The 27,313-nt window shown below is 52.7% G+C and overlaps 2 protein-coding genes across 5 annotated transcripts; one reads left to right on the top strand and one right to left on the bottom strand.

Moving 5' to 3' along the window:
* Positions 1 to 1,625: 1,625 nt before the first annotated feature.
* LOC120960964 (fatty acid hydroxylase domain-containing protein 2) lies at positions 1,626 to 8,101 on the top strand. Its single transcript, XM_040384474.2, has 4 exons — positions 1,626 to 1,923; positions 2,778 to 3,046; positions 3,105 to 3,809; positions 3,881 to 8,101. Exons 2-4 carry the CDS (start codon positions 2,778 to 2,780, stop codon positions 4,035 to 4,037), a joined length of 1,131 nt encoding a protein of 376 aa, XP_040240408.1. The 5' UTR covers positions 1,626 to 1,923; the 3' UTR covers positions 4,038 to 8,101.
* LOC120960963 (adenylate cyclase type 9) lies at positions 5,525 to 26,359 on the bottom strand. 4 transcript variants are annotated; one of them, XM_040384472.2, is made up of 6 exons: positions 24,798 to 26,359; positions 21,923 to 22,257; positions 14,516 to 14,796; positions 13,149 to 14,429; positions 12,829 to 12,929; positions 5,525 to 12,736 (listed from the first exon to the last, which is right to left on the bottom strand). In XM_040384472.2, the coding sequence occupies exons 2-6, from the start codon at positions 21,929 to 21,931 to the stop codon at positions 9,351 to 9,353; spliced, it is 5,058 nt and encodes a 1,685-aa protein (XP_040240406.2). In that variant the 5' UTR covers positions 21,932 to 22,257; positions 24,798 to 26,359; the 3' UTR covers positions 5,525 to 9,350. The 4 variants fall into 4 exon arrangements, with proteins under 4 accessions (XP_040240406.2, XP_040240405.2, XP_040240407.2 ...); XM_040384471.2 differs by having other exon boundaries at positions 26,006 to 26,359; XM_040384473.2 differs by lacking the exons at positions 21,923 to 22,257; positions 24,798 to 26,359 and adding an exon at positions 18,548 to 18,821.
* Positions 26,360 to 27,313: the final 954 nt, after the last annotated feature.

The following is a 27,313-nucleotide window of genomic DNA, read 5'->3' as shown; positions in this document are numbered from 1 at the left end:
CTCGTCGTTTTGCATCGAAGCAACAAAGAGCGCTGGTGTTTTTTTTTTTGCGGAATTGTATAACAGTGTGAGACATACAACAACGCGCGAGGGAAAGAGAGGGAAAAACAGTGAGAGATATAGAAAGAGAGAGGGAGAGAGCGCCGGGAATTGGGGGAGAGTGCAAAAGTGCATGCTGCAGAGGACGCACGCGAATGCACTCGGCGTTGGTGTTGGTTGTCGGTGGGAGGAGGCATGCGAGCCGTTCGCTGGACATTGAGTTGTGAGAAACAAAGAAGCATGGTCTACCATGATCTGTGCTAAAGTACTCTGCAAGGAGCTGAAAGTTGTACGGATATGGATCATCGATGGAAACGCAAAATCATATCTCCTCCATCCTTCTATCCTATTGAGGTTGCTCAGAAGACCATCCAATGAACGCAAACTCAAAAATGTGACAGACGATAGCACAGAACAGGAGTCTGTATGCTGAAAGGGTTTCTGATATCCCTATCCCTACTTATAACAAATCCCAACAAATGAACCAAGGTCACGAACTGAATCAATTACAGGAACTAGACTGCCACTTACTCATATCAATAGCTAGAGTTATATGCGTTTTGTCTGGAGAAAGATATTGGCAGAATAGACATGCAGCATACATGATACAACAGCCTTGCGAATACATCGATGTCCCTGTTGTTAATTGCAGCTTATGGCTTTCCTGAGGATTCCGTGGCACAGTCCCCCGGTAGCCAGGATTGACTATCCGGCTGTGCGTGGTAATGAATAAAGTTTCGAAAGCCTGTATAGGTGTAGGATGTCAAACGAAATAGAAGATGAAGGCTTTCCTGAGATGAAGTTTGAACATCTACACAGTCCACTCACCGATGCATGTACGTATGTAGAGTGAAACTTGTTGTTAGGGACACTATTATCAACTTGATCTTTGTTTCGCAAATCTGTCAGAAGAGGTTCTTTAGTAGAGTAGTAAACTTTACGATTGTTTTAGTAAACTTCAACTAGTAATACGAACTACAGATGCTATGTTAGCATGAATGTAGACTCAGAAATAGTTATTAATTAGAAGAGAGGATTATTACAAACAATCCCTCGTCATCTTAATCATCCTAATCAAGTAATCAAGTCTAGACAATTCAAATAATCAAAAAAAAATCGAAATCATGATAAGATCCTGGACATCTTGAACTCCTCAGCTCCAAACGGTTGCTCTTCCCTGAGGGAGGGAAAATTGTCGGCAAAAGTAAAGGGAGAACCATAGCCAGAGAACCAACAGAGATTGTGAAAGGATGCAGGGTTTGTCAGCAGTTGATTTTTAGGTTCTATGCATGATCATCATGTAAAGGGGGGGGATGTGCCAAATTTATCTAGAAGAAGAGATATTCCCAGATGTACCGTAGGCTTTGTTTACACATTCAAGCGCGACATTTGTTTTGAAGTCCCGAAACCACAAATGCTCACCAGCCTTTGCACGCTTTTTCCTCTGTAGCTCGCTCTCGGCAAAACATCTCTCAAATTTCCCAACCAATGTCTCTCTCTCTCTCTCAGACACAAACAGACTCTCACTCTCTCTCTCTCTCTGTCGTCGGAAAAGCTTCGTTTGTGTCGTGGCGCGGTTCGGACGGTCGGGTTTGGGGCGCGCGCTTTGTTTGTCCAATGTTCCGGCACACCACACAACCACCAAACGGCAAAACGGTCAATCGCAACAGAGAGCTGGAAAGCACAAACATATGCATCTGTAGATATGTATGTGTGTGTGTGTATGTGTCTCTCGCTCTTTCTCGCTGTCGGGTGCGATGTGCTACGGGCAAATTGCGTCGAATATCCTTACAGCCCGTCGCTAGCGCGACATTAGTTCGCATCTGGTGTCTGGTGTACTCACACATCAGCTGTGCAGCAACATTGGCAACATTGTACTGAAAGGTAACTATTTCTTTCCCCACCCACACGCAGATTTTGGTCCCAAACTTCAGCAAGAAAGAAAGTGCAGCGCTACCATCAACACGTCGTTTGTTGGGAACATCTCAAGTTGTCTGGCCGGGGTCCTAAAGGAACCTAAAGTCTTCGACCAGAACTACCAGCTGGTGTTTTGCAAGTGTCCAATTCAAAACGAATTAAACGGGTGCGTGTGTGTGTGTGCGCCTGGTCCTGGAGTTCAAGCCCTGTTCAAGAACAACCATAACAGACACTCCAAAGCATTGCCGTTGCATAACTGAAAGCGACGCGCATTTGCCGTCCAAAACGAGCCCAAAGAACGGAGAGCGGGAGAAAGCGCGCGTGTTGATATCATCCCGAGCCCCTCGTCTTACTAATTAGTGGGAGCAACGGGCGGTTCTTGACGTGGAAAGAGGGGGATGTTTTTGTGTTGTACAAACCACGCACTACCCTTGACCTTCGGGGCATAATTGATTTATGTAATCGCAACCAAACCGACACGGCCGCGCTTGTTGTGGCTGCTGCTTGGTGCGTATTAAAAATAAATGCGTCATTAAAATGGACCCCGCATCAGGGCAGGACAAAAACACGGGAATTGGGGTAGAACGGGGTCACCTAACCCCACAGACACCTGTCCACCCAAAGGGGGGGGGGGAGGTCTGGATGAAAAATCAATGAATCGATTTTTTGGCATCCTTTCTTCCAAGCCCTTTTAATGCGCGAGACAGTGCATGTGTGTGTGTGTGTGTGTGTGTGTGTGTGTGACACGCGGTGTATACAAACAACCTGAGTGCCACGTGCAACTTCTTTCTAACCGTTTCTCTTCCTTCCAACTCTCCCAGATGGAGAGCAGTTCCAGTAGCCCATTGCCGGCCGACGACTGTGGTTCGTCGCCTGCTGACGCACTGCAACCTCATGTCGCCCCACCGGACGGTGCCGAGAGCGCGCCGAGCGTGCAAGAGGGAAGGAGCACACCCGGCCAGGACCCGGCCGGTCCGGCGACCACGCTTGAGCCGCAAAACCCGCGCCTCCTCTCCTCCCTGTACAGCTTTCTCGTGATCGTGAGCTTTTTTCTCGTCGGGTTCGCCGCTTTCCGCAACACTCTGACCTGGTGAGTGGTGGTGGCGCAGTGCGAGTGCCTCCCTTACACTGTGTGCATCTGTTTGCAGGCATCTGCAGCGGTTCTGGGGCGCATCCGGTGACTTCTGGCAGTCGCAGTGGGACCGATTCATCGACTTCACCGGCGAAGATCCGGCCCACCTCTGGGTGGCCAGTACGACCATCTTCACGATGGCGGTATACTGGGTGTTTGGTGGCATCTACACCCTGTTCGACGTGACCTGCCGGCCCGCCATCATCCGCCGGTACAAGATGCAGCCGGGCACGAACGAGCCGGTCGATCGGCGCCGGCTCGCGAAGGTGATCGCGACGGTGCTGCTGAACCAGACGGTCGTCGGGGTGCCGATGGCGTACTGCATGTACCAGGCGATGCGGTTCCGCGGCCTGAACGATCTGCGCGAGCTGCCCACCTTTCACTGGGTGCTGGCGGAGCTGTCGTTCTGCATCTTCATCGAGGAGATTGGGTTTTACTACGCGCACCGGCTGCTGCACAGCCGGCGCATCTACCGGTACATCCACAAGCAGCACCACGAGTGGACGGCCCCGATCGCGATCACCGCCATCTACTGCCATCCGGTCGAGCACGTGTTCAGCAATCTGGTGCCACCGTTTTTGGGGATCTTCATGCTCGGCAGCCACGTGGCGGTCGCCTGGCTGTGGTTTACGCTCGTGATACTGTCCACGCTGAACGCTCACTCCGGCTACCATCTGCCGTTCTTTCCCAGCCCGGAAGCGCACGACTTTCACCATCTCAAGTAAGATTGCGGGGGTGATTGGGGGACATGGCGAGCTCTTTGATTGATTGGGGACGTTTATTTTTGTCCAGGTTTAACCAGTGTTTCGGTGTGCTGGGCGTGCTGGATCGGCTCCACGGTACGGACGCACTGTTCCGCACGACCAAGGCGTACGCCCGGCACATCATGATGCTGAGCTTCATACCGGCCCGCGAGGCGTTCCCCGAACCGGCCAAGAAGGCCTTCTAACTGACACATTTCTTCACCTAACAGACACACATTGGATGTCACAGCAAATCACCAAGCATTAGCCACACATAGCCCACATGTACGTAATCCTGGTCACGGCACCAGACTATCCATTACAAAGGGAGTGCAGCCGGTTGAGCGAGCTGCGTAGGAGGACACATTCTGCGAGAGTGCAAAAAAGGAAGTCGCTTCAACATTGGGTGTGCATCAGAGAGTTTGGTATACTACTTTTGCTAGGTACTATTCACGTTTGGCACCACACAGACAGACACCCAAACGAACCACACTGAACCATCACGCTAGAAGCCACAGTAGAACAACGTTCGACATGGACAGTCGCGGAAATTTCCCCAGAGAGCCAGAGAGAGAGAGAGAGAGAGAGAGAGAGAGAGAAAGAGAGAGAAAGAGAGAGAGAGAGAGAGAAAGCACCTATTATTCACTAGTCTGTAGGATGAGCGGATTTGTTTGCGCTAAGGGCGCCTAAAAGAGTCGAAAGGATGCTTTAATAAACTTTGACAGCATAATAAATTGAACGTATGATGACGTCACTGATTGTACCACTGTATGCATTAATAAATGGAAATGGTTTTAGTGATTTTATGTACGATGACACTATCCAACTGGTGGCAAATTCTTACACACATCGTCAATAGTACTCAATAGTACTAAACTGTTATCCAGTTTAAACTCCGGCTGGACAAGTACAAGGGATGACCTTTAATTTGGAGCCACTTGTGACTTATATGCATGTGACAAAAAATAAACCTCAATACGAAGAGCATAGCAACCTATTCTGAATGATACAGACATCTCGGGGAGTCGAGATCTTGCAAACAACTTCTTATAACTTCAAAAAGAATCTAATATATTCAACGGAATCTTGTGGAAGATGTTCAACATTTTGGGTCTCTCAAATACCATACATTCCAGCTGGGATTCAGTTTCTTGATTGGATTATGTAACATGGTTTTGCTGTGTTTCTTGTCTCTCTCTCTCTGAGAATCAAAAACATATTCAGTGAACAAACGAGGATTTTGCCTTTCGATCCTGAATAAAGAAGCGTCAGCTAGCTTGATGTCGCAGAGAACGCCATAACGGATATCCCTTGGTCATCAGATCGTGACAATATTGTTTATTTAAAAAACAAACAAGAGCTGCTGCGATGAACTCTACTTCGGAGGTAATTAAACTCAGTCACTTCGTATAAGCTCGGTGTCCATGTGAAAAGAATTGGCTGAAGTCGTCTTCATGCGATGGATGTCATCCTTTGAAGAGTCAGAAGCGTCTAATGGTGTCGTCTACAGCAACGATGGTATCTTATGACGAGTCGGAAAAGTCGGGAGGAGGCTGATCTGCATAGCCGTGCTCAGATGATGCAATGGAATGAGTGGAAAGAGTACGTAACTGTACATCTTTTAATTCCTACACTGGAATCAGGGATGTTTCAGAACGAAAGAAGAAAAAAAACACAATAATCCACCACCAGGTTAGTCGTTGTGGATATATTTAGTTTCTGCAGTTTTTGACTTTGTATTTTCTGTTACCACGTTAGCTTACGAGTTACTTTAGCGATGCTTTAGTAGTGTTTTGTTTTAAATAGGACCCTTTTGTAACCTGTCTGTCGCTCCCTCGTTCTCATTCTATCGCTTTTAACCCAGCTTCTGCACACAAACACACACAGACACACATACACACACAAACAAACTGAAACCAACACCAGCTACAGCTGTGACGGCCTGTTTCCGTTAATACTCGATCACATTTAATATTTTTCTGCAGTAACTGCTCCTAATCGGCGTGCGTTTATGTGTGTCTGCGTATGTGGGTTTGTTTGTACCCTTTTGCTTGTAAAGAGATAACAATATTTTGAGTCCAATGTATGTATCTTACTGTACCGTCCAACTCCATCCCGTGTCTGCTAACTGCAGCGCTACTGCTGCTGAAATCTGATATTCTGTAAAAGTCAAACCGGTGCCGGATGAACGGTTTAAAGAGCGCGCCGGTGGCACATTTTAAAAACGACGCTTTAGTTTGCCCGACCCTCGGCCATTCGTCGGGCAATGGAGCCTTCGTCCGTTGGTTAGTTAAACTTCTGGTCGATTGATTAGTTAAATATGATTTCTTTTTGTTTAGACACGAATGCTGATTGTATGTGATGTATCCGTGTACTTCCAAACTGCTCGAAAACTGCTCGAAACGCATAGGAATCCGCGCAGGATCGCGTGCTAATCTGTTTAGTTTGATTGGTGAGTATTTCTGCAATAATTCTTCCTCTTATTTTTAAATACTTTTTCCCCATCCTGCTTACCAGGGAGTACCATGGATTTTTTGAGGAACCAGGGCTTGGGGAAGGGGGGAGGGGTTGGTCCTATTGCTTTTTTGTTCTGACACAGCGCACAGTTGCGAATAGCATTGCGATTGTGTTACGACCACAACAATTACTACTATTACAATTAAACAACCACCCGGGCACCGCTCTTCCTCAGGCCACCACTCCCCTGCGCGATGTAAAAATCCTGCGCTTGAACTGCTCGGCAATGGTAAAGCGCCAACATGGCGGCATTGGATGCCACTACCGACACTACACTTAGGCGTACGTGTACACTGACACAAACACATATACGCAATACAGTTGTGATGTTATCGTCATTGCTACTAAAGAGTACTGCTTAAAAAGGTATCCCACGGGGCGCTGTTTTGTCACGCCCTCGGCCCTCTCACCTCCCAAGGTTCGTATAAAGATTGTGATGTTAATGCAAAGGTAACCACACAAACACAAACACAAACACACACACACACAGTTCCAATCACATTTTCACTGACTATAAGCGTCTTCTTGCTAGTGTTATTAAACGCTCGATTAATATTTAACAAAATAAAAACGCAACATTTTGCCTTGCCATCTTCTAGACACCAATGATTTCTTTATCTTTCTCTCTCTCTCGCTCTCAAACTTTCTCTCTCTATCTCTCTCTCTCTCTTTGATATGCATTCCTTCCCTCTTCTGGTCGCGCAATGTGCAAAGAGCACGCTTCCTCGCTAATGTGTTTTGTGTGGTAGGGGACACGTAACGCGTGAACGGGAATGATAAATATCGTGTGCACCATATGTATGTATATATGTATATATATATATTATATTCAAATGTAAATCGTCCTAATAATCGTAATAACGTTTCTCTCTCTCTCTCTCTCTTTCTTGCTTCTGTTCCGCGTGCCGTAAATACAGGAGAGACGAAACGAAGAAACAAGAAACGCAACGAACGAAAATCCCTCGTTCCCTACCGCTTTCGATCACAGTGCCACTTGTGTGTCGTGACAGGTCCTTTTCTTTTTGTTTAAAAATATAAAAAATATAGTAGATAAATATTTTATACGTTTAATGTGGTGTATATCTATGTAGTTGTAGCGTATATACGTAACAGCAATGGCATTTAATAATTAAAACACAAAAAAAAACGCACGTACGAAGCCTTAACCAGCTACTACCACACCATCATCGTTCGTTTTGGCAAGAATAGAATAGATTGAAATCTTTACAGGCGACACGAGTAAAACACGGTTCAACAGTGGTGGTGCGCACACACACACACACACATACGCTCAACTCGACTAATATCCATTTTCCGCCCGCCAGTTTAAAATAATCCCGGCCTGGGGATCTCATAAATTATTAAGCAAAAACGATTAAACGCAACGAAACTATGTACAGCACGGTTGGCACGTCCGGGACCTCGCGGCGAAAGGCGCAGGGTTGATCTTTACCCTTGCTCTTTTTGCCGCCGGTTCCCCCCCCCCCCCTCCTTCTCCTCCCTCACCATTTTCTTTTCCTATCGCTCGCGCTTCCAGCGACGCTATAATATCGAGAAATCGATTCTTAAACTAAATATTGCAAACAACAAAAAAAAAAACGTTTAAATTTAACCTGTGTTACAGAGCAAGATTCGCACTTTTGTTTGTTTTTTTCTTCCGTTTTCCTTTGATTTGTTCTTCTCCCTATGGAGCCTTTTTCCATCTGAAATCCTTCCTAATGCACAATCATCTCCCCTTTTTTTCCGCAAAGGGACTAGAAAAAAGTTGGGTTCGTGCGCGTACGCAGCAAACACACGCCCCCCCCCCCAACACAGCGCAAGGAAGTAAGTTAAAGTATAATTAGTCCAAAGAGAGAAGGCACGTACGTAGTATCCTTGGGTTGTTGTTTTAGTGTTACCAGTTATCTGTTCCTGTTGTTGTTGTTGTTTGGCGCGTTTTTTTTTACTATCCCCAGACGCTTCTATCATCTGTCAAGAGATGTTCGCTGTGCTACCTGCCCTGCACGCTCTGTCTACCTTCATTAATAGCAAATCCGTGGCAAATATCGAAATCAAAACAAACAGATACCCTCTGAATCTAGTGGTATCGAAGCGTTTCTACTTTAGCGACAGATAGTGGAACTAACACAGATAGTGTAACTGTCAGCTGACAGCACGACAAAGATCGCGACAGTGACACAAGCAATATATGCAAGCGCTGCACTACTAATTCCTTTTGTTCGTTTGCAGGCACACCCAGGAAGCGACACAGACAGATAGACACACACACACACAACAAGAAGGAATGCAGGTGTGGTGTGGTAGGCAGGGTTAAACGCAATGTCCTCGTGACGTACCACTGTGTATGTTTTATAAAGGATGGAGGATAGTCGGCGTAGATGATTGGTCAGCTGCATTGAGAAACCATTTCGTGGAGCTTCTTGTTGAGGCTTCATTGGATGAGGAGCCATCGTTATGGACAAACTGTCTACGCCACAGCCTCTATTATATTGCCGTGCGGCTCGTTCTGTACGCTGCAGCGAACTCGTTAAGCCCTTGTCAAACTCGTCGCGTCATCCGTATCGCGCGCGTGTACACCCTTCGCGCTTGTCTTGTAGCTTGTGCATCCGTTTACATTAGTGCAGTGCAGTACTCGTCCTGCACTGTTGTCCGTCTTTCGTTTGCCACTGTCCTTTCGAGACCGTAGAGATTAATGATCAGCGGTTGCTTACCTACACCGTTCGCCCACTGGACATCGCTTTCTCGACCTAGCCTAGAGGAGTTTGCATTTGCGCACCCGTTTGCGTTGATGCGGTTGTACCTTCAATTTCGTTTTAGCTATTATCCGTTGCCTACTTAGCTATCTCTGTTTGCTTTCCGCGGCGGTTTGCGCTCGCGCAATTAAAAGAAAACAATACCGTTTCGATGTACCAGACGCATCGCTTGCCCTTGCCATTCGCCAGCACTCTCCCCGCGCAAATAGTATGTAAATGACTAATAAAAAAGCAATCGCGCCATTGTGCTCAGACGGGATCTATATCTAGTTCTGGTGGTCCCAGTAGGTCCGGTTTCTTGCCAACCAGCAGGTACACTTCCATATGGTCCTTGCCCTTCACGTACACCTTCCCCCGCGGCTGAAAGTCGTACCGCTCGCCGAGCACCGGTATGCAGTCGGCACCGACCTGCACCCGGCCCGCCACGCCCGTCGAGTCCATCCGGCTCGCCACGTTGACCGCGTCGCCCCAGATGTCGTAGTACAGCTTGCTCGTGCCGATCACGCCCGCCGTCACGTCGCCAAAGTTGTAGCCGACGCGCATGATCAGGTTAAACTCGAGCAGATCGCGGTTGAACGATTCCACCACCTGCTGCATGGCCAGCGCAAAGTCGAGCAGCGTGTACAGATGCTCGTACGTTTCCCCCCGGCTGCTCGGGTCGAGCCCGGACGCCGCCATGAACGTGCTGCCGATCGTTTTGATCTTCTCCACGCAGCGGAACTCGGGCCGGGCCAGCAGCTCGTCGAAGTCGCCGATCAGCTCGTTCAGCACGCGCAGATACTCCTTGCCGCCGAGGTACGATTCGTCGTACATCTCGTTGAAGTTGACGATGCTCGCGAAGATGATGCCGATGTTGTGGTGGTTCTCCGAGTACTTGGCCGTGTTCTTCAGCTGCTCCGCCACGTGCTTCGGGATGATGTTGTGCAGCAGCATGTCCGCCTGGTTCTTCATGTTCTGCACCCGGATCTTGTCCTGGTTGGCCACCGCGCTGCCGTGAAAGCTGAGCCGGTAGCCGATCTCGAACTCCCGGTTGAGAAACCAGACGAGCACGAGCAGCAGCAGCAGATCGACGTAAATCTCCACCCGGTAGTTGTTGAACCAATCGAACTGTGCGCGATGCAGCATTTCATTGCCGCCGGCGCCGTCGCCGCCGCCGCCGCCCGCAGCGAGCAGTGCCGTCCCGTTCGCACCGAGTGTCGCCGCCGCCGCCGTGGCCACCTCCAGTGCCTGCAGCTCCACCATATGGCCGACGGCAATGCCGACAAAGGCGGCGGACGTGATGCACGCCATCGCGTTGCGCATCCACCAGTTCAGCTGCGTAAAGTTGCAGAAGTGCACGATGCAGATGTACATCAGGAAGCCGTAGTGGAACTCAAACACCCGGAACTTGGTCACGTCCATCATCGCAAAGTTGGACAGGATCGAGATGACGGGCAGGGACATCAGGATGCCGCCGCAGATGTGCCACGGGTACCAGGCGGAGGCGAGCTGCAGCAGGCAGTCGTAGCAGCTGCGGGTGGCGACCGGGCGCGACCGCCGCACCGTCGGTTTGCGCGTCCGCCGGCACACCTGCTTGGTGCAGATGAACAGCGCGAACAGCTGCACCGTGCTGAAGAAGACGAAGATGCACACCCACACCTTGTACGACTCGAGATAGACCGAGGGCGAGAGCAGAAAGAGCGAGGTCGAGGTCGCCAGGTAGACGACGAACGACACGAGCATGTCGATGTAGGTGTTGTACTTCGGGGTGGCGAGCGTGGGCGGGCTGCCGCCCTCGAGCAGGTCGCCGCCCTCGCTGCCGAACCGGTGCGCCTTCGACCGGAACTCCTGCTCCATGGGGCGCGATTTGAAGCGGAGCGAGATGGGCAGGAGCGGCGGCTTCACCAGGTAGCTGCGCTGGGAGCGGGCATTGTCGCGCACGCAGCGGATCAGCTGCAGGTCGGACTGCTTGCGCAGCTGCTGGAGGCAGGCGGCCAGCGGGTCCGGATGGGGCTCCTTCAGCCCCATGCAACACCGGGAACCGGGAGCGGCGGCTGCGGCCGCGCCGCCGCTGTTGGCAGCAGTGGCGATGGTTCCGGCGCGCATGCTACCGTTCGGTTTGTGGGCGCGCGGGACACCCGCCGCCGACGTCACGATCGCACCGGACAGGCTGGACTGGGAGCTGGTGAAGTAGCCGGAGACGCGATGCACCGACAGCGCCACCGTTTGGCTCATGAGCATGAGCTGGTGCTGGATGCTGGACCGGCGGCTGTTCGACCGGATGCCCGAGTCCTTGCGGGACGTCGCCGATGGCGAGAGGCTCGCGCCGTCCGCTCCGAGGAGTCGCGAGGAGCTCGGGCACACCACGACCGAACCGTGCCGGACGTGCTGGTGCGCCTCGCTGCACGTGTGATGGTGCGTGGTGGTGATGGTGGAGCTGCGGGGTCGCCCGAACGTGCCACTATTGCTGCCCCCGGGCGCACCCGCCGACAGCGCGATCTCGTGGATGATGGACGAGCGGTCCGCCTGGGAGCGGTAGCTGCCGGTGCGGGCGAACGGCGAAATGTCGCTGCGCGACTGCGAAATGTACGACCGCACGTCGATGATCTCGTCAAACACGGAGCCTTGGCTGGCGTGCGGATTCTCCCCCACCGTTGGTCCCTTGCCACAGTCACGGGACCGCGCCGCGCTGCAGCTGCCGCTCGCGGTCGGTGCGCCGGATGCTGGCGGGGCGGGGGTACCGCCATTGGCGACGTCGAGCGTGTGGCAGCTCGGGCGCGGCGTCACGATCACGATCGGCACGTGCTGGTAGCACCCGTTGGTGATGTTCTGGTTATTGCTGGCGCTATTGCTGCTGCTGCTGCCCATCCGCTCAATACATGGCACATCGTCGTCACAGCTCTTGCTACTATCACAGATTCTGCCGCAGTCCGGTTCGGGCGCGCCGACCTTCAGCACCTTGCCCGGTGGCTTGCGCTGCCCCACGCCCGCCTCACCACCTCCCTCTTGCTTTCTTCGCTCGTTGAGCATCGCCAGCGTCGTGGGCGGCGCCTCCTGCGTCATCGATTGGCGCGGGCTGGCCGGTGATCGCGCCCTGCCACGACCCGCACCTGCACCCATTCCCACCAGCTCGTCATCTTCGTTGCAGCCACCGCCACCGCCTCGGTCGTCGCCGTCGTCGTCGTCGTCGTCGGAATCGAAACCGTTTGAGATCGATTTGGTGCTGATGATGATTTTCGGCTTCTCGACCACCGGCGGCGGGGCGGGCGGGGTGCGGCCCGCGTTCAGCAGCCGCCCGCCGCCGTCCCCCTTGCTGACGGCCGACCGCAGGAACTTGGTCATCTTGGTGAGGGACGCGATGCGGGGCCGCGGCGTCGAGACGGGGGACGCGTGCAGCGAGGAGAAAAAGACGGGCCCGGCCGGGGAGGCGGGCGGGACGGCCGGCTGGATGCTGGACAGGTTGGTGGCGCTGCGCGACAGGCACGAGCTTTCCGGGTGCTCCTCGCTGGTCGCGTAGTCGCGCAGCTCGTCCAGCGGCGACGGGGACGACGCGCCGAGCAGGTTCAGGTCGACCGGCAGCCCGATGCTGGACAGCCCCTCGGTGATCGAGCCGACCAGGTCCAGCCGTTTGCCGAGCACGAAGTACGTCCGGTGGCCTGCGGGCGGCGGTTTGGGAAACGAAAGGAACGGCATCAGGAGATTGTTGCAATGGGAAATGATGACGCTTGGCCAACGTCGACTATCTTACCGTCCACCTCCTCGCCCTCCTCGATGATGTAGGAATCGCCCAGGAAGCCGCAGGTTTCCTCCGACACGTGCACCTGGTCCGGTTTCCCACTCGACTCCATGCTGTGCGCGATTGGGGAACAAATCAAGGAGAAAATTAGCTTCCAATCCTTTTAACGGTTCTATTCAATGGCAGTGATGCATCAAAAAAGGTTGTTTTTGTTAATTTTTGGATTGCGAGTTGAGTTCGTCGAGAGAATCCCTAGTAATGCACTGCCTTACCGCTGCTACTGCTGCTTTGGGCGGACAATTCAGAATGTCGCAAAAAAAAGGCAAACTTACCGGTTAGCAAGCGTGACGTCGTTGCTCCACACGTCGAACTTGACCCGCTTGGTGCCGACGATCCCGCACAGTACCGTGCCCGTATGCACGCCGACCCGCATCTTGATGCCCTCGTTCCGCTGCGCATCGAACACCCGTATCGACTCGATCATGCCGAGCCCCATCTCGACGCAGCAGATCGCATGGTCCGGGCGGGGCTCGGGACACCCCGACACGCAGTAGTAGCAGTCGCCGAGCGTCGATATCTTCTCGCACCCGTTCACCAGGCACAGGTCGTCGAACCGCTCGAACAGATCGTTCAGTATCTCGACCAGCTGCTCCGCCGTCTTGGTCGACGACATGCGCGTAAAGCCGACGATGTCCGCGAACAGTATGCTCACGTTCTCCATCCGGTTCATGTGGAACGGGCGGAACAGCGACTTGAGGTCGGACGGGGTCGTGCGGCGCCCGCCCGGCGCCGGATACTGGTCGAAGCTCGTGCCCTTCGGCACGCTGCCGCTCTCCTTCAGCAGCAGATCGGCCACCTTCGGCGGCATCATCGAGTGGATCATCTTCTCCTTCAGCTGCTTCTCCATCTCGAGCTGCCGGCGGACGAGCAGGTTCTGGCCGACCTTCATGAACGTGCCGCGCATCCGCACCACCGTCATGATCAGTATCTGGATGCCGATCAGGTGCACGCACAGCTGGATCAGCACCCGGATCAGCACGATCTTGTACACGAACGAGTCGCCCGTCTGGTGGTGGTGTTGGTGGTGTTGGTGGTGGTGCTGCTGCTGCTGGTCGGACCCGGCGATCGCCACCTCCTCGGCGAGCAGCCGGGCGGCGGTGGTGATGCCGGCGGCGAGCGGCGACACGGTCGGCTGGCCGCCCGGCCGCGAGTTGTAGTCGTAGTGCGTCTGGTGCAGAAACGAGAGCACCTCGAAGCAGACCGAGTACGCCATGGTGATGGTGCAGCAGAGCCACAGCGGCAGCGGGATGATGGTGTAGATCAGCATCACGATCTCGATGCAGATGGAAAAGTGGCCGAGCGGGCTGAGCGCTTCGCGCGTCAGCAGCAGCAGGCAGAGGGAAAACAGGCAGAGCAGCACGGCGCAGCAGGAGGAGAGCAGGTGCGTGTGGGCCCGGTACAGGTCGGTGCGCGTCACCCACAGGCCGGCGAGGGCGAACAGAAAGATCAGCCCGATCGACACGGTCAGCAGGGTGAAGCTGGTCGGGCCCCCGTCCAACAGGAAGTAGAGCAGCCACACGAGCGAGCAGAGAAGGATGTAGAAGAGCGCGAAGCTGGAAGCAAGAGAGAGCGAGATAGAGAAAGGGGGGGGCCATGCAGAGTGGCGATGCGTGGGGTGGATGCTGGGGCGCGAGCTTACCGAAACTTGAGGCGCAGCTGCGGAAACACGCTCGCCTGGTACTGGCCCTCGAGCACCGGCGAGTCGAAGCGCGGATCGCACCAGGACCGGGGGGCGGCCCGCTCGAACGCGACCGGCAGCATCACGCTGCAGCACGAGTGGCGCCGCCCGGTTTGGCTCAGATAGGACTGGATGTACGGCGCGAGCGAGATCTGGATGTCCTCCACCGAGCCCTTCTGGCTTTCCGTCAGCACCGGGGGCATGGTCGTGAACGAGGTCGACGTACGATAGTTGGAGGCCGTCTGGTGCAGATAACGCACGGTTGGTCGCGAGCATGGAAAAGGAAAGAAAGAAACAAAAGGTGCCAAAAATAGATTAGAGTTGTTTTTTTTTTTCTGCTACGTCATTGTGGAGGCGCAGGTAGGTGTAGGTGTCTGCAGGGCTGATTATACACTCCCTTCGCTTGGAACCGCAATTAAATTGGAGTAGTGGTGGGAGCTCGGCATCGGCACCTACCCGATTCCGATTCCGTGTCCGGAATCAATTCCGGAGCCGAATCCGATTCCGGAGTTGACTCCGGATCCGATTCCGATGCTGAAATTGGAAAGCGATTACTGATTCCGGAGCCAATTCCGATGCTGATTCCGAATCCGGAGCTGATTCCGAATCCGGAGCCGATTCCGAAATCAATTCTGGAACCAATTCCGGAACCGATTCCGATTCTGGAGCCGATACCGATTCTGGAGCCGATTCCGATTCTGGAGCCGATTCCGATTCTGGAACCGATTCCGGAACTGTTTTCGGACCTACTATCCGGAACCGATTCCTGAAAACTTCGCAGCTAGCCGGAATCGATTCCGAGGAGAACTTCATTTTTCCCATCGCTAGATTGGAGTTGCCCCTTTTTGGAAGGTTTCCTCGCTTACAGACTCGGACCTAATCGTCGTCGTCGGTCTGGTTCCTCCTCGTGCCATCTAATCTGTCTGACGCCCTTGGCGCAGTCAGTCTGATCACGACTGGCTTGCCCTGAACTAAACACACATACACACACACACACACACACACACACACACACACATGGACACACACACACTCAGAATTACTCGGCAGTTCGGCGGTGCGAAATGCAACCCGTTTTTCGTCGCCTTGCGCCTGTCTGCTCTGGCGTGCCTATTAGTGATGGGTAGCCGGAATCGCACCCACGGCTCGGAATCGCTTCCGAGCATTGCTACTCCGGCTCCGATTCCGAAAAATTCAAACCGTCGATTCCGCCCGGAGCCGTCGGAGCCGTCCGGAGCCGTCGGAGCCGTCCGGAGCCGTCCGGAGCCGTCGGAGCCGTCCGGAGCCGTACGGAGCCGTCGGAGCCGTCCGGAGCCGTCCGGAGCCGCTAGTCGGCAGCTGGAGCCGTCGGAGCCGTAGGAGCCGTCCGGAGCCGTCGGAGCCGTCTGGAGCCGTCCGGAGCCGTCGGAGCCGTCCGGAGCCGTCCGGAGCCGTCGGAGCCGTCCGGAGCCGTCCGGAGCCGCTAGTCGGCAGCTGGAGCCGTCGGAGCCGTAGGAGCCGTCCGGAGCCGTCGGAGCCGTCCGGAGCCGTCGGGGCCGTTGGAGCCGTTGGAGCCGTTGGAGCTGTCCGGAATCGTTGGAGCCGTCGGAGCCGTCCGGAGCCGTCGGAGCCGTTGGAGCCGTCGGAGCCGCTAGTCGGCAGCTGGAGCCGGTCGGAGCCGTCGTAGCAGTTGGAGCCGACGGAGCCGGTTGGAGCCGGTTGGAGCCGTCCGGAGCCGTCGGAGCCGTCCGGAGCCGTCCGGAGCCGCTAGTCGGCAGCTGGAGCCGTCGGAGCCGTAGGAGCCGTCCGGAGCCGTCGGAGCCATCCGGAGCCGTCGGGGCCGTTGGAGCCGTTGGAGCCGTTGGAGCTGTCCGGAATCGTTGGAGCCGTCGGAGCCGTCCGGAGCCGTCGGAGCCGTTGGAGCCGTCGGAGCCGCTAGTCGGCAGCTGGAGCCGGTCGGAGCCGTCGTAGCAGTTGGAGCCGACGGAGCCGGTTGGAGCCGTCCGGAGCAGACGGAGCCGACGGAGCCGTCCGGAGCCGGTCGGAACCGTCGTAGTCGTTGGATCCGACGGAGCCGTCGTAGTCGTTGGAGCCAACGGAACCGGTTGGAGACGTTGGGACCGTCGGGGCCGTCGAAGCCGACAGAGCCAGTTCGAGCCGTCGGAGTCGTTGTAATAGTCGGAAGTCTTCTGAAGCGCATTAATTTCCCGATATCAGCGATGATTTCATTTTAAAAAAACAGCTTACGAGTAAAAAAATAGTCTTCTTCATTTATTGCTCTGAAGTTTTTTTTGTATTTTTTTTAAACAATAAAGTCAAAAACAATTGTTTGCTCCGTATATATAGGGAAAAACTATGAATCAAACTATAATTGATCTTTATTTTCATAAAAGATGGACGGATGATTGATAGTTATATTCATTGTCTTGTCCATGTGCCATCATGTTATTCGGTAAAAAACAAGTGCGGCCTAAGCCATACACGTTAGTCAATGTAAACAACCGTGCAAAACTGCCATAATTACACTCGTCTGCCTCGTTCGTATTTTATCAAACCCACCTCCCGTCATAGTTCTATTGCTCCTTGACCTCCTAATTTGATTCATTTTTTTTCCTATTTATATATACGGAGCAAACAATTATTTTTGGCTTTATTTTTGAAAAAAAAAACACACAAAAAAACTTCATATCAATAAATGAAGAAGAATTTTTTTTTACTCGTTAGCTGTTTTTTACAATAAAATTATCACTAATATCGGGAAATTAATGCGCTTCAGAATGCTTCCGACTATTACAACTACTCCGACGGCTCCGACGGCTCCGGACGGCTCCAACGGCTCCAACGGCTCCGACGGCTCCGCCGGTTCCGGACGGCTCCGGCTGGCTCCGGACGGCTCCGACGGCTCCAACGGCTCCAACGGCTCCAACGGCTCCGACGGCTCCGGACGGCTCCGGACGGCTCCGGACGGCTCCAGACGGCTCCGACGGCTCCGGACGGCTCCGACGGCTCCGGACGGCTCCGACGGCTCCGACGGCTCCGACGGCTCCGACCGGCTCCGGCTGCCGACTAGCGGCTCCGGACGGCTCCGAACGGCTCCGGACGGCTCCGAGGTCGGAGTTTCGCACCTACCTTCCGGAATCGCTTCCAATTTTGGCGGAGTCATCCGGAAGCGATTCCGGATTTTTGTTGAATTTACCCATCACTAGTGCCTATTTACGTGCAACATATTCACATGACCCACAAGCAGCCAACACCACCACCACCACCATGGTGACGTGCAAAAGAATATAACGCTGAGCAAACTCGCCGCAGCGACCAGAACCCGTCCCCTTGGGGTCGGAACGGGACGGGCAGACGACAGCGCAGATCAAATGTTTGCTTATCACCATCGGCAATGAGAAAATTCCAGCCCCGCCATCCCTGACGGGGTGACACTGAAGACACCAAGATGGCGCATCTTTCTCACTCGCCTTTGTTGGGGGTGGTGTAAGGGGGGGGGGGGGGGGGGTGGGGCTGGTGGCTGGTTTGCGATAATACACACAGTCCGTCCGTCCGTCCCCTGGAGACTCCCTGGAGCACGATGGCGCGAGAAAACGATATCGTGGGTTTGTTTTAATTTTATCGCCCTGCGCGCCTCCGCGCCCGTCCACCTGCCACCTGCACACCACCGCCACATTCCACACTGGACCTACCACCCCCACCCGGTAAGCGCCACCCGGTCACGCACACACACACGGGGAGATAACGGGGTGAAGGGGGGAGGAGCGGTTGGTTGGTAGGGTGAGAACAGGGGATGGTTTGGTCTATATTTCTCCCTATCGCCTTCGTGTATCAGGCTTTTCGATATAACACATCCTGTGCCACCCTTCTTGCACCCTCCTCTTCCCTCCCCCACCCATTGGTTTAGTTTTCTCTCGCGCCCGGGGGGATTTTCTTTGTCTCTCGTAAACAAAATATAATAATTGTAACTTGCTTCGTCAGCTCCAAAACACACAAACACACACACACACTCACGCGAGAGAGAAAGAGAGAGAAAGAGAGGGAGAGAGAGAGCACCAGGGCCGGCCACCGGTCACTGGATGCACCCCGCGACTGAACGACGCGCGGAACGGCTACTGCCAAGCACCCGTGCGCACCCGGGGGCCATCGCGCAAAAACTGCACCGACCGGCGGCGGCGGCGTGGCAAATAACGACGTTCCGTGTCGTGATTTGCCGTGTGTGCGCCGCGGCGGCGTCCGTTTCGGTGCAAATTTCCGCCCGGGCTGGTAATTTATCTCGCACACAGAGCGTGGCGCGGCGCATAACTGGACACAAGGTGCGCCGCCGCCGCCGCCGCCCCCGCAGCCACCACGACCGCCTGCTCTGCTAAACCCGCAAGCACGCGCAAACCATAATTGACTCTAAAAGATACACAAATGCTTTATCTTTGCCCGGGGCCGTCTATTTGCCCCAAGGGGTACACCACGACGGGGCACGATAAGGAACGGGGCTTCTTGGCGAACGTCACCGGACGCAGAGGGAGAAAAAAAAAGGACGGTTTCTGTGCACCGAACCGTGTCACATGCAGCGCTCGTACGTCCAAGTGGCGAGTTTGGTCCGAGATGGGCAGTTTTTGCGATTACGAGGCTGTAATGTGCCTTTTTTTAACGGTGAGTCGAGCTTTTTTTATGCTGCAAAATAAGGGTTACAATCCCAAAAGTTGCCTGTGTGTACTGCATATAATGTTCCACAGAGACACTTGATGCCGCCAAGCAACAGACTGTGCGCGACGGCTGCTGTGTGACTTTGGCTGACTTTTAATTTAAATGCTTGGACATTTTGCGATGGCGCAACACGCACCATCAGCCAAGATTTAGTACAATATTACGCGCGCTTGCATCAAGGACCCACTCGAAAAACTGCCCAGAGTGCAGCAAAAAGTATGCTGCACGTGTGCGCGAGTTTGATTTCAAGCCAATCAGATAATTATCAGAGATTGCGCAAGACAAGCAGCGGACTCGGCACACTTCTCGCATACTGAACAATACTAGCTTCGCCCCTCAAATTTGGCGCTGCATCCCTGTACCGATACGGAGTGAATTATAATCTTGCCCAATTTTAGCTTCACCGTCCAACGAAATTGCCTAAAATGATAGAAAATAGAATCCGCCAGATTGCCCAATCGAGACGAAGGTTTGCATGTTATCACTTCCGCTTGCTGATATTTCATTAGAAATCATCGACAATTACAGTAGTGATGTGCGCTCCCACGACTCCGATCAGACTTCGCCATTTGTTAGTCCGATTCTGACTCCGCAAAATCCGAACCACTAGTTCCGCCCGGAGTCGGAGTCGTTCGGTGTTGCACGGAGTCGTTCAAAATGGGAGTCGTCCGGAGTTGCACGGAGTCGGAGTCGTCCGCTGTCGTCGGGAGTCATCCAGAGTCGTCCAGAGGCGCACTGCGTAGGCCTTCGATTCGAAGGTCGACTCCGGACGACTCCGACTCGAACCGATTCCGGACAACTGCGATCGTCTCCGGACGACTACGACTCTGAATGACTCCGGACGACTCTGACTCGGAACGACTCCGGACAAATCCGAACGACTCTAACTCCGAACGATTCCAGACAACTCCGAACGTCTCTGATCGACTCCGGACGACTATAGATGACTCAGGACAACTCCGACTCCAAATGACTCCGGACGATTCTGACTCGGAGCGACTCTGACTCCGAACGACTCCGGACAAATCCGAACGACTCTAACTCCGAACGATTCCAGACAACTCCGAACGTCTCTGATCGACTCCGGACGACTATAGATCACTCAGGACAACTCCGACTCCAAATGACTCCGGACGATTCTGACTCGGAGCGACTCTGACTCCGAACGACTCCGGACAAATCCGAACGACTCTAACTCCGAACGATTCCAGACAACTCCGAACGTCTCTGATCGACTCAGGACGACTATAGATGACTCAGGACAACTCCGACTCCAAATGACTCCGGACGATTCTGACTCGGAACGACTCTGACTCCGAACGACTCCGGACAAATCCGCACGACTCTAACTCCGAACGATTCCAGACAACTCCGAACGTCTCTGATCGACTCCGGACGACTATAGATGACTCAGGACAACTCCGACTCCAAATGACTCCGGACGATTCTGACTCGGAGCGACTCTGACTCCGAACGACTCCGGACAAATCCGAACGACTCCGGACAAATCCGAACGACTCCGAAGAAATCCGAACGACTCCGAACGACTCCAGACGACTCCGATCGATTCCAGACGACTCCGGACGACTCTGGACAACTCTGACTCCGAACGACTCCGAACAACTCCGAACAACTCTGGATAATGCTGGGCGGACCTACCTCCCTACCTACTACCTAGAATCGGTTCCGAAATTATCGGAGTCGGATCGAAGTCGACTCCGTATTTTTGACAACTTTACCCATCACTAAGATACAGTGAAGTCTAGCTAAGCTTCATGGGACTGCTTACGAAGATTTTCATCTTAGGGGAAATCAATCCACGTTTTGCTACGCCGCAGCTAAGCGGTAACCAATGATAATACGGCGGTCTTTGAGCACAAAACGAAATATGTATGTAAAAACTGTCATTTAAATTTTCAAACAATCGCACATTCAGTTTAGAGAAATTCGTCTTAGGGAGACGTAAATCTTGCACAGAGAAACACTGTAATAGAATATTGAGATTGGCTCGAACGAAGCTGGACGCAGTGTAGAATCGTTTTTTTTTTTTTTGGTGTCAGACTTCAAATGCATGACACATAACGACATCCAACGTCACACGTTTTCCTGTACCGTACGGGCAAAATAATGAAATAAATAAATACCATTACAATGATAGCTTCTGCTCTCCCCGCCTTGATCACTGCCATCCGATCAGAACGCGGTTTGAGAGTTAGACATGAGCGAAATTGATCTGTTTGTCTGCCAACAAGTGGCACCGGAATCGGGCAGCGCTAGGGGATTGCAGGAGGGTCGGGCAGGATGATATTCCTCAACCCCGGCATGCACACAGCACCAGGCCCAAAGGTGCTATTTTCGTGATCGGGGCCCGTACCATTTCTACACATACACACACACACACCCAGATATAAGAAGTAATATATCAGGGGGGTGGTACTTACGGGGGAAGGGTGCAAGGACAGGACGGGAGATTGGTAATAGTGGCGGTGATTGGCATATGATTAGCACGCTCTTAACCACTCAACCCTCGCCGCGATCTATATCTGTTGTGGCGCCCCGGATGACGATCCCGCGCACATGCACTAACACACACACACACACGCACACACAGACAAATCCCGTGCACTACCCTTTTTCTCTGTTTCGCTGGCCAGCGATCTAGTACTACCGATCGGTTTTACTTACATCCGACATTATGGCTGATCGTTGGTGTGGCGAAGCTTTATCCTTTTGGTAATGTTTGAATGGAGCGGCGCTCAAGGCTGATCGACCGATGTTGGGAATTCGTTTTTGTGTCGTCTTTGCTGCTTTATCTCCGGATCACGGCACGGCTCCTCTACAGTGCCACCGGGTCGCAGGATATGGTCCACGTTGGTCGCTGCTGGTGTCGCTGCTGGAGCAGTGTGTTTCGCCCGCGTTGGTCCGGACCCAATTCCGCTATCATGATGCAACAGATAAGCAGCAGCGCAGGGCAAGGGAGGGGGTGAGTTTGAATGTGACTCGTTCAGTGCTGGATGTAGCTGCAAAGAAACAACGAACAAAAAGAGAATTGGTGATTTCGAAAATTTAAACAAATCATTGTACGCTACTGATAGACTTCTTGCTTAAAAGTACCTTAAATCAAATGTTGCCCTTTGTGTAAAAACCCAGTACAGTAGGTGGAGGGTGTGAAATAGCATGTACTTACATGTACGATTGCCTGCAGCTAACTGCATTAAAGGGAGGAAGAAAAAAAAAACCCCCCGGGAAACCATACCTACACCAAATTGCCCAAAATCAGTGGGCCACAGCACAACGACGGCAGGCGGAACGGAAAATGTCTCCAAAATAAATTCTTCCCTCCTTTTCCGTCCGCCCGCTTCCGTATCGGCACAGCCTTCCCGGGGTTTCGAGTGATACGAAAACTCAATTAGAGACTCCCCCTTCCTCCCCAATAGCGCCACCCAACACAAACACACCAACACACACCCACACCACCCCCGGTTGGATGGTCCCAAGAAGCAAAGTTAAAGAAATAGCAGCAACAATAAAAAGCAATGCCACACATCACATGGCGCACTGTATGTTTTGCTGCTTGCTTCCGTGCGTCGCGTAAACGCTGTTTACTTTGTCGCGGTGCTGTATCTTTCGTTCCCTTTTTTCCGCGTGTGTAATCGCGCCTACCCCGAGCCCGCTTCGCACTACGATTACGGCAACGGTTCCCGTTGATTCCGGAGGGGGGGGGGGCAAGTTCAGATAAGCTCCCCGTGGGACAGCGCTACGGCATTTGCTTGGCCGCCGATTCGAGGTCAAAGCTGCGAGCGCTTGCCGGAAGCCGTGATGTCCAACCGGGTGACTTTTGTCTCCTCCGGCGAATCTCCGATGCTCCACAATGTGTCCGCAAGCGGAGAGCGAAGTAGAGGAGCCGATACAACTAGAAATCAGTGCTGCAAAATATTAATGAGCATCACAAGATGTTCACCAACGAAAGCAATGACCATATCCATGGTAGCTAGATGCTCATTGCTGATACTCAATGAAAGTGTGTCATGACATGCCGAACGCGACGTGCGAGTGGCTTGAGTCAAACTGGATACTCTGACTGACCAGCTGAGCCTAATGTCATCGCAAGCATAATCATGACTTTTTCTGGCTGTGAACAATGCTGCCAAATGCCAATGTTTTAGTCACCAACACGCATGACTGAAACGAAGCTCAAATTAGCTCACGTACACAACTGAGATGATCAGAGGTGAGACTTAAATCATTTCATTTATACGCGGGCAAACAGTTGGTTTTTCAATCCAATGCTTGGTTCAGCAATTTGTTCAGCATCCAACTCTTGGTCACTCACTTGGTTACGCTTGGGACCACACGCCAAGTATATTCGATGAATGACGTGATGATCACCGACAGATAATGTCACGACCAGGGCGACTGACCAAGAGTTGGATGCACAAAATGTCATCAAGCGTGTTGATGGTCGCACCAACTGTTCGAGTCTCACCTCTGATCATGACAGTAGAGCTCGTGACGCCGACATAATTTTGTTTCAGTCGGAATTTGTCATGTCTATGTCAGTTACATTTTGCAGAACTGATCTCAGTAAAAAAAAGTCATGACATAGTGACTGACCAAGCGTTGGTCACAAAAATGTCACAAAGCATGCATTGGATCAACACCAATCGGTTTGAGTATCACCTCTGATTATCACAATGGAGTGTACGTGACGCTGACATGGATTTTGTTTGAGTCAGATTTTTTAATGATATTGACAATGACATTTTTCACCACTGCTAGAAAGGAAGAGCTCATGTGGTTAGCATCACACGCATTGTTTTGCCTATCAGCCTACCTTACTACGCGCTAGGGTCCTACTTTTACTCCTTTTTACACACACACACACACACACACAGGCACAAGGAACAAGGAAGTGCATCTGCAGTGTGTGCAGGTGATGCAACCCGCATCGGTGGCACTGTGTGTGTGTGTGTTGTTGTTGTTGTGTAGAAATACTAATTGCAACCACCTGTGCAACCACACAATGCAGTACGTGTTTGCGTATGTGTGTGTGTGTGTGTCTGTATGGTTTTGTCACGCTATTGCAGTGTAACCGGGCATCCGGGGGACGGGTTAGACGGGGACGGAAGCTGGCTTTTTGTAGTGCGGTTGTGTTGATCGATGGTACCTCCCCACCGACACACATACAGACACATCAGGGGATGATTGAGAGGCACAACAACGACACAACAACAAACTGGTTGATTGAGCATGGAAGGGCGAAACGGATCGTGTTCCCGTGCTTTTGTGTGTGTGTGTGTGTGTGTGTGTGTGTGTGTGTGTGTGTGTGTGTGTGTGTGTGTGTGTGTGTGTGTGTGTGTGTGTGTGTGTGTGTGTGTGTGTGTGATTGGCGCGCATGCCATTGCGTCTCCCGACCTTCCTCTTTATTAGTACCACTTCCGCTTCTCACTCCTCCTCCTCCCTTCCTCACACACGACCAAGTTCGACGGGAAGCTGCGAAAAGTGAGTGAGGAGGTTCGGGTGTATGTGTGTGTGTAGTTAGTGCTTTTGCTATCATTACCTTTTAATCGATAATACGCTCAAAAAATCCGTCTTGTGGCTCCCGTGCGGCGCCACACCAACCAGTGGCCACGGCTGCGTGCGGTCGCACCGGGCTGCCGCTCCTACCCCTGCTCCTCCTCGTCCTCCTGCTACAGCTGCTGCTGCTGCTGCTGCTCGAACCGTCGGCTGATTGGGTTGGTCGATGGCGGCGGGACGTTTGTGTGGCGCTAATGTTTTGCTCTTCATCGAAACACCTTCCTCGGCAAGGAGGGAAGGAAGTAAAGGGGACAAGACAAGTCCTCGGCGGTAATGCAGTGCGAGAGACAGAGGAGAGAGAGAGAGCGCGAACGACGGAGACCTTGTCGTTTTGCGTTGCGGTGCCACACGGGGTAGGTGGTTGATTGTAGTGTTGAAGCAACAAATGATTACCGCTCGCTTTGCTTCTCTCTGCCCGCCTTCTCTGTTTCTTCCCTCCACACTCTCTCCCTCACACACACACACACACACACGCTGTCGCGCGTGCGGGCGCTCGCGGTCACTTGTGATCCGTTCCGACCACCCCCCCACACCCTTTTGTCACGGGGTGGTGGGAGGTTTCAATTATGGGCGGAAAGCCCCCACTAACGGGCGGGATGCGATTGAACAGGTTGAGAGGAAGAAAGTGGAAGCGTGCACACACACACACGCGCGCGCGCTCTACCGAACCACCAAACACAAATCACACATGTTTCCGGGGCTGGGGTGGGGTTTTTCGTTGCGGAATTAGAGATAACAATTCCCGATCGAGGGATGGGGTGGATGGGGGAGCGGGTTAAGAAAAGCCAAACCTGGCCACACACGCACACTGGGAGAGGGGGATGAGGGAGGGGGGAGGGGTCTTCACGAATCGCTCCGGAGACGCTTGGGGCGCTGCAACTTTCGCTCTTGGCCCGAGAACAACAGACAACGCGCCACAAAGCGGGAGGCCACAACACACAACAGAGCCGCCCTTAACGAGACCAAACGAGCGAAAACGGGCAACTATTCCGCGCTTGCACACACACACACACACACACGGTGGGGGGGGGGGGCAGCCACACACGGCACACACACACAAACACGGGTGTAGGGGAGAATGCGCACGGCAAACAGTGCACTCACTACCTGTAGCCCTTCAGCTGCTGTTTCGTATGCGGGGCCCGCGAGAGTCGGTGGCCGTGGAGACCTTCGTCCGCCGCCAGCACCTACCGTTTCGCTTTTCAAAAAACACCCAACGCCCCAGCGCTGGCGACACCAGCAGTGACAGCGGCACTGGCACTGACAGCCATCGGGCCGAGATTTCGAAGCTTGTGAGGGTTTGCTCGCCTGTGTCGCCGTTTTTTTTTTCCCCCGTTCTTTCTTTCTTTTCGGCAAACAACGGCCAAGCACCTTGTTTGATTGTAGATTGAGCACGGCAAACACTGATTTACACTGACCACGGAATGGTTGAGTGAAGGATCTGGTGCAAATGCAGGTGAAGGCAAAGGCCTGGCGGCACAGGCCTGGCAAGCAAAACAAACCCTCTCTGCGTGGATGCGTTTAGGCGGCGTGGTTCGCTGCTCGACGGGTGCGCGGTACGTGTTTCGTTCGTTGCAAGAACTTTTGCGGGATGCAGGAAGACAATGCATGAAATCAGATTAATTTATTATATTATTTATCAACCTCTAGTAGTGATGTTATTTTAATCAACTTGCGTTTTAATTTATTTTTGTTTAGCTGTGGTGCAAATTAAAAGTCATTCCGATCAGCTGTTTTTGGTTTCTGAGGGGTAGGAATATCGGTAGAAAACGATAATTTCAAATAGTTCAAATAGGTTTTTTTTTATTATACAAACAGTTTCTTTAGCACAAGAGCATCCTTTGTTTCTCACATTTTATAGTTGAGCTTGTTCGCCAAATCATCATTTGTAGTTTTTTCTTTATTTAAATAATTTCTTCATACGAGGCATATTATGACAGTGAAGCGTTGCGGCAAGCGTTTTTGTTATGCGTTTCGGCAGCTGTCAATTGTGTCATCGTGATGTTTTGCTTTGTGTAGAGGAGGCTTCATGAGAGAGCGTTAATAATCTTTTGCGCCGCAATCGTAGCATATTTCCAAGTTTTCTTTTTATACGTTTTTTTCTTCTGAAAATTGCCAGTATGATCCACTTTATGTCTGGAAAAGCAAGTGTTTTTGGAGGGTATTCTTCTTCTTTTCTATTTGGCGTAACGTCCTACCTGGACATGTCGGCCTATACAGGTTTTCGAGACTCAATTCATTACCCCGCAGCTAGAGAGCCGGATAGTCAAAAATCCTTGCTACATGGGGACGGTCCATTCTAGGCTTGAACTCATGACGGGCATGTTATTGACGCGGTCATGCTGACCTATTCGGGCTTTTGAAGCGCATTAGTTATTGTTGACCTGTTGAGGCCTCTGAGACGTATTAGTACGACACATCCAGATAGTCGGTCCTGGCTAGAGAGGGACGATCCAGTTAAGCGGTCATCACACACCACTAATAACTAACATTGGTGAT

Source organism: Anopheles coluzzii, chromosome X (genome assembly GCF_943734685.1).
Source record: "Anopheles coluzzii chromosome X, AcolN3, whole genome shotgun sequence".
Taxonomy (NCBI): domain Eukaryota; kingdom Metazoa; phylum Arthropoda; class Insecta; order Diptera; family Culicidae; genus Anopheles; species Anopheles coluzzii.
Note: the sequence above shows the minus strand (reverse complement) of the source record. Positions and strands in the feature narration are given on the sequence as shown.

What these genes read in the sequence shown, in the direction of transcription:
- LOC120960963 (XM_040384472.2), bottom strand. An exon ending in CAGCTGCGCCTCAAGTTTCG is followed by an intron (nt 14,430 to 14,515) that starts GTAAGCTCGCGC and finishes TCTTGCTTCCAG; the next exon opens with CTTCGCGCTCTTCTACATCC. An exon ending in GGAGGGCGAGGAGGTGGACG is followed by an intron (nt 12,737 to 12,828) that starts GTAAGATAGTCG and finishes CGCCGCCCGCAG; the next exon opens with GCCACCGGACGTACTTCGTG.
- LOC120960964 (XM_040384474.2), top strand. Translation starts at nt 2,778, where the DNA reads ATGGAGAGCAGTTCCAGTAGCCCATTGCCGGCCGACGACTGTGGTTCG. An exon ending in TTCCGCAACACTCTGACCTG is followed by an intron (nt 3,047 to 3,104) that starts GTGAGTGGTGGT and finishes ATCTGTTTGCAG; the next exon opens with GCATCTGCAGCGGTTCTGGG. An exon ending in CACGACTTTCACCATCTCAA is followed by an intron (nt 3,810 to 3,880) that starts GTAAGATTGCGG and finishes ATTTTTGTCCAG; the next exon opens with GTTTAACCAGTGTTTCGGTG.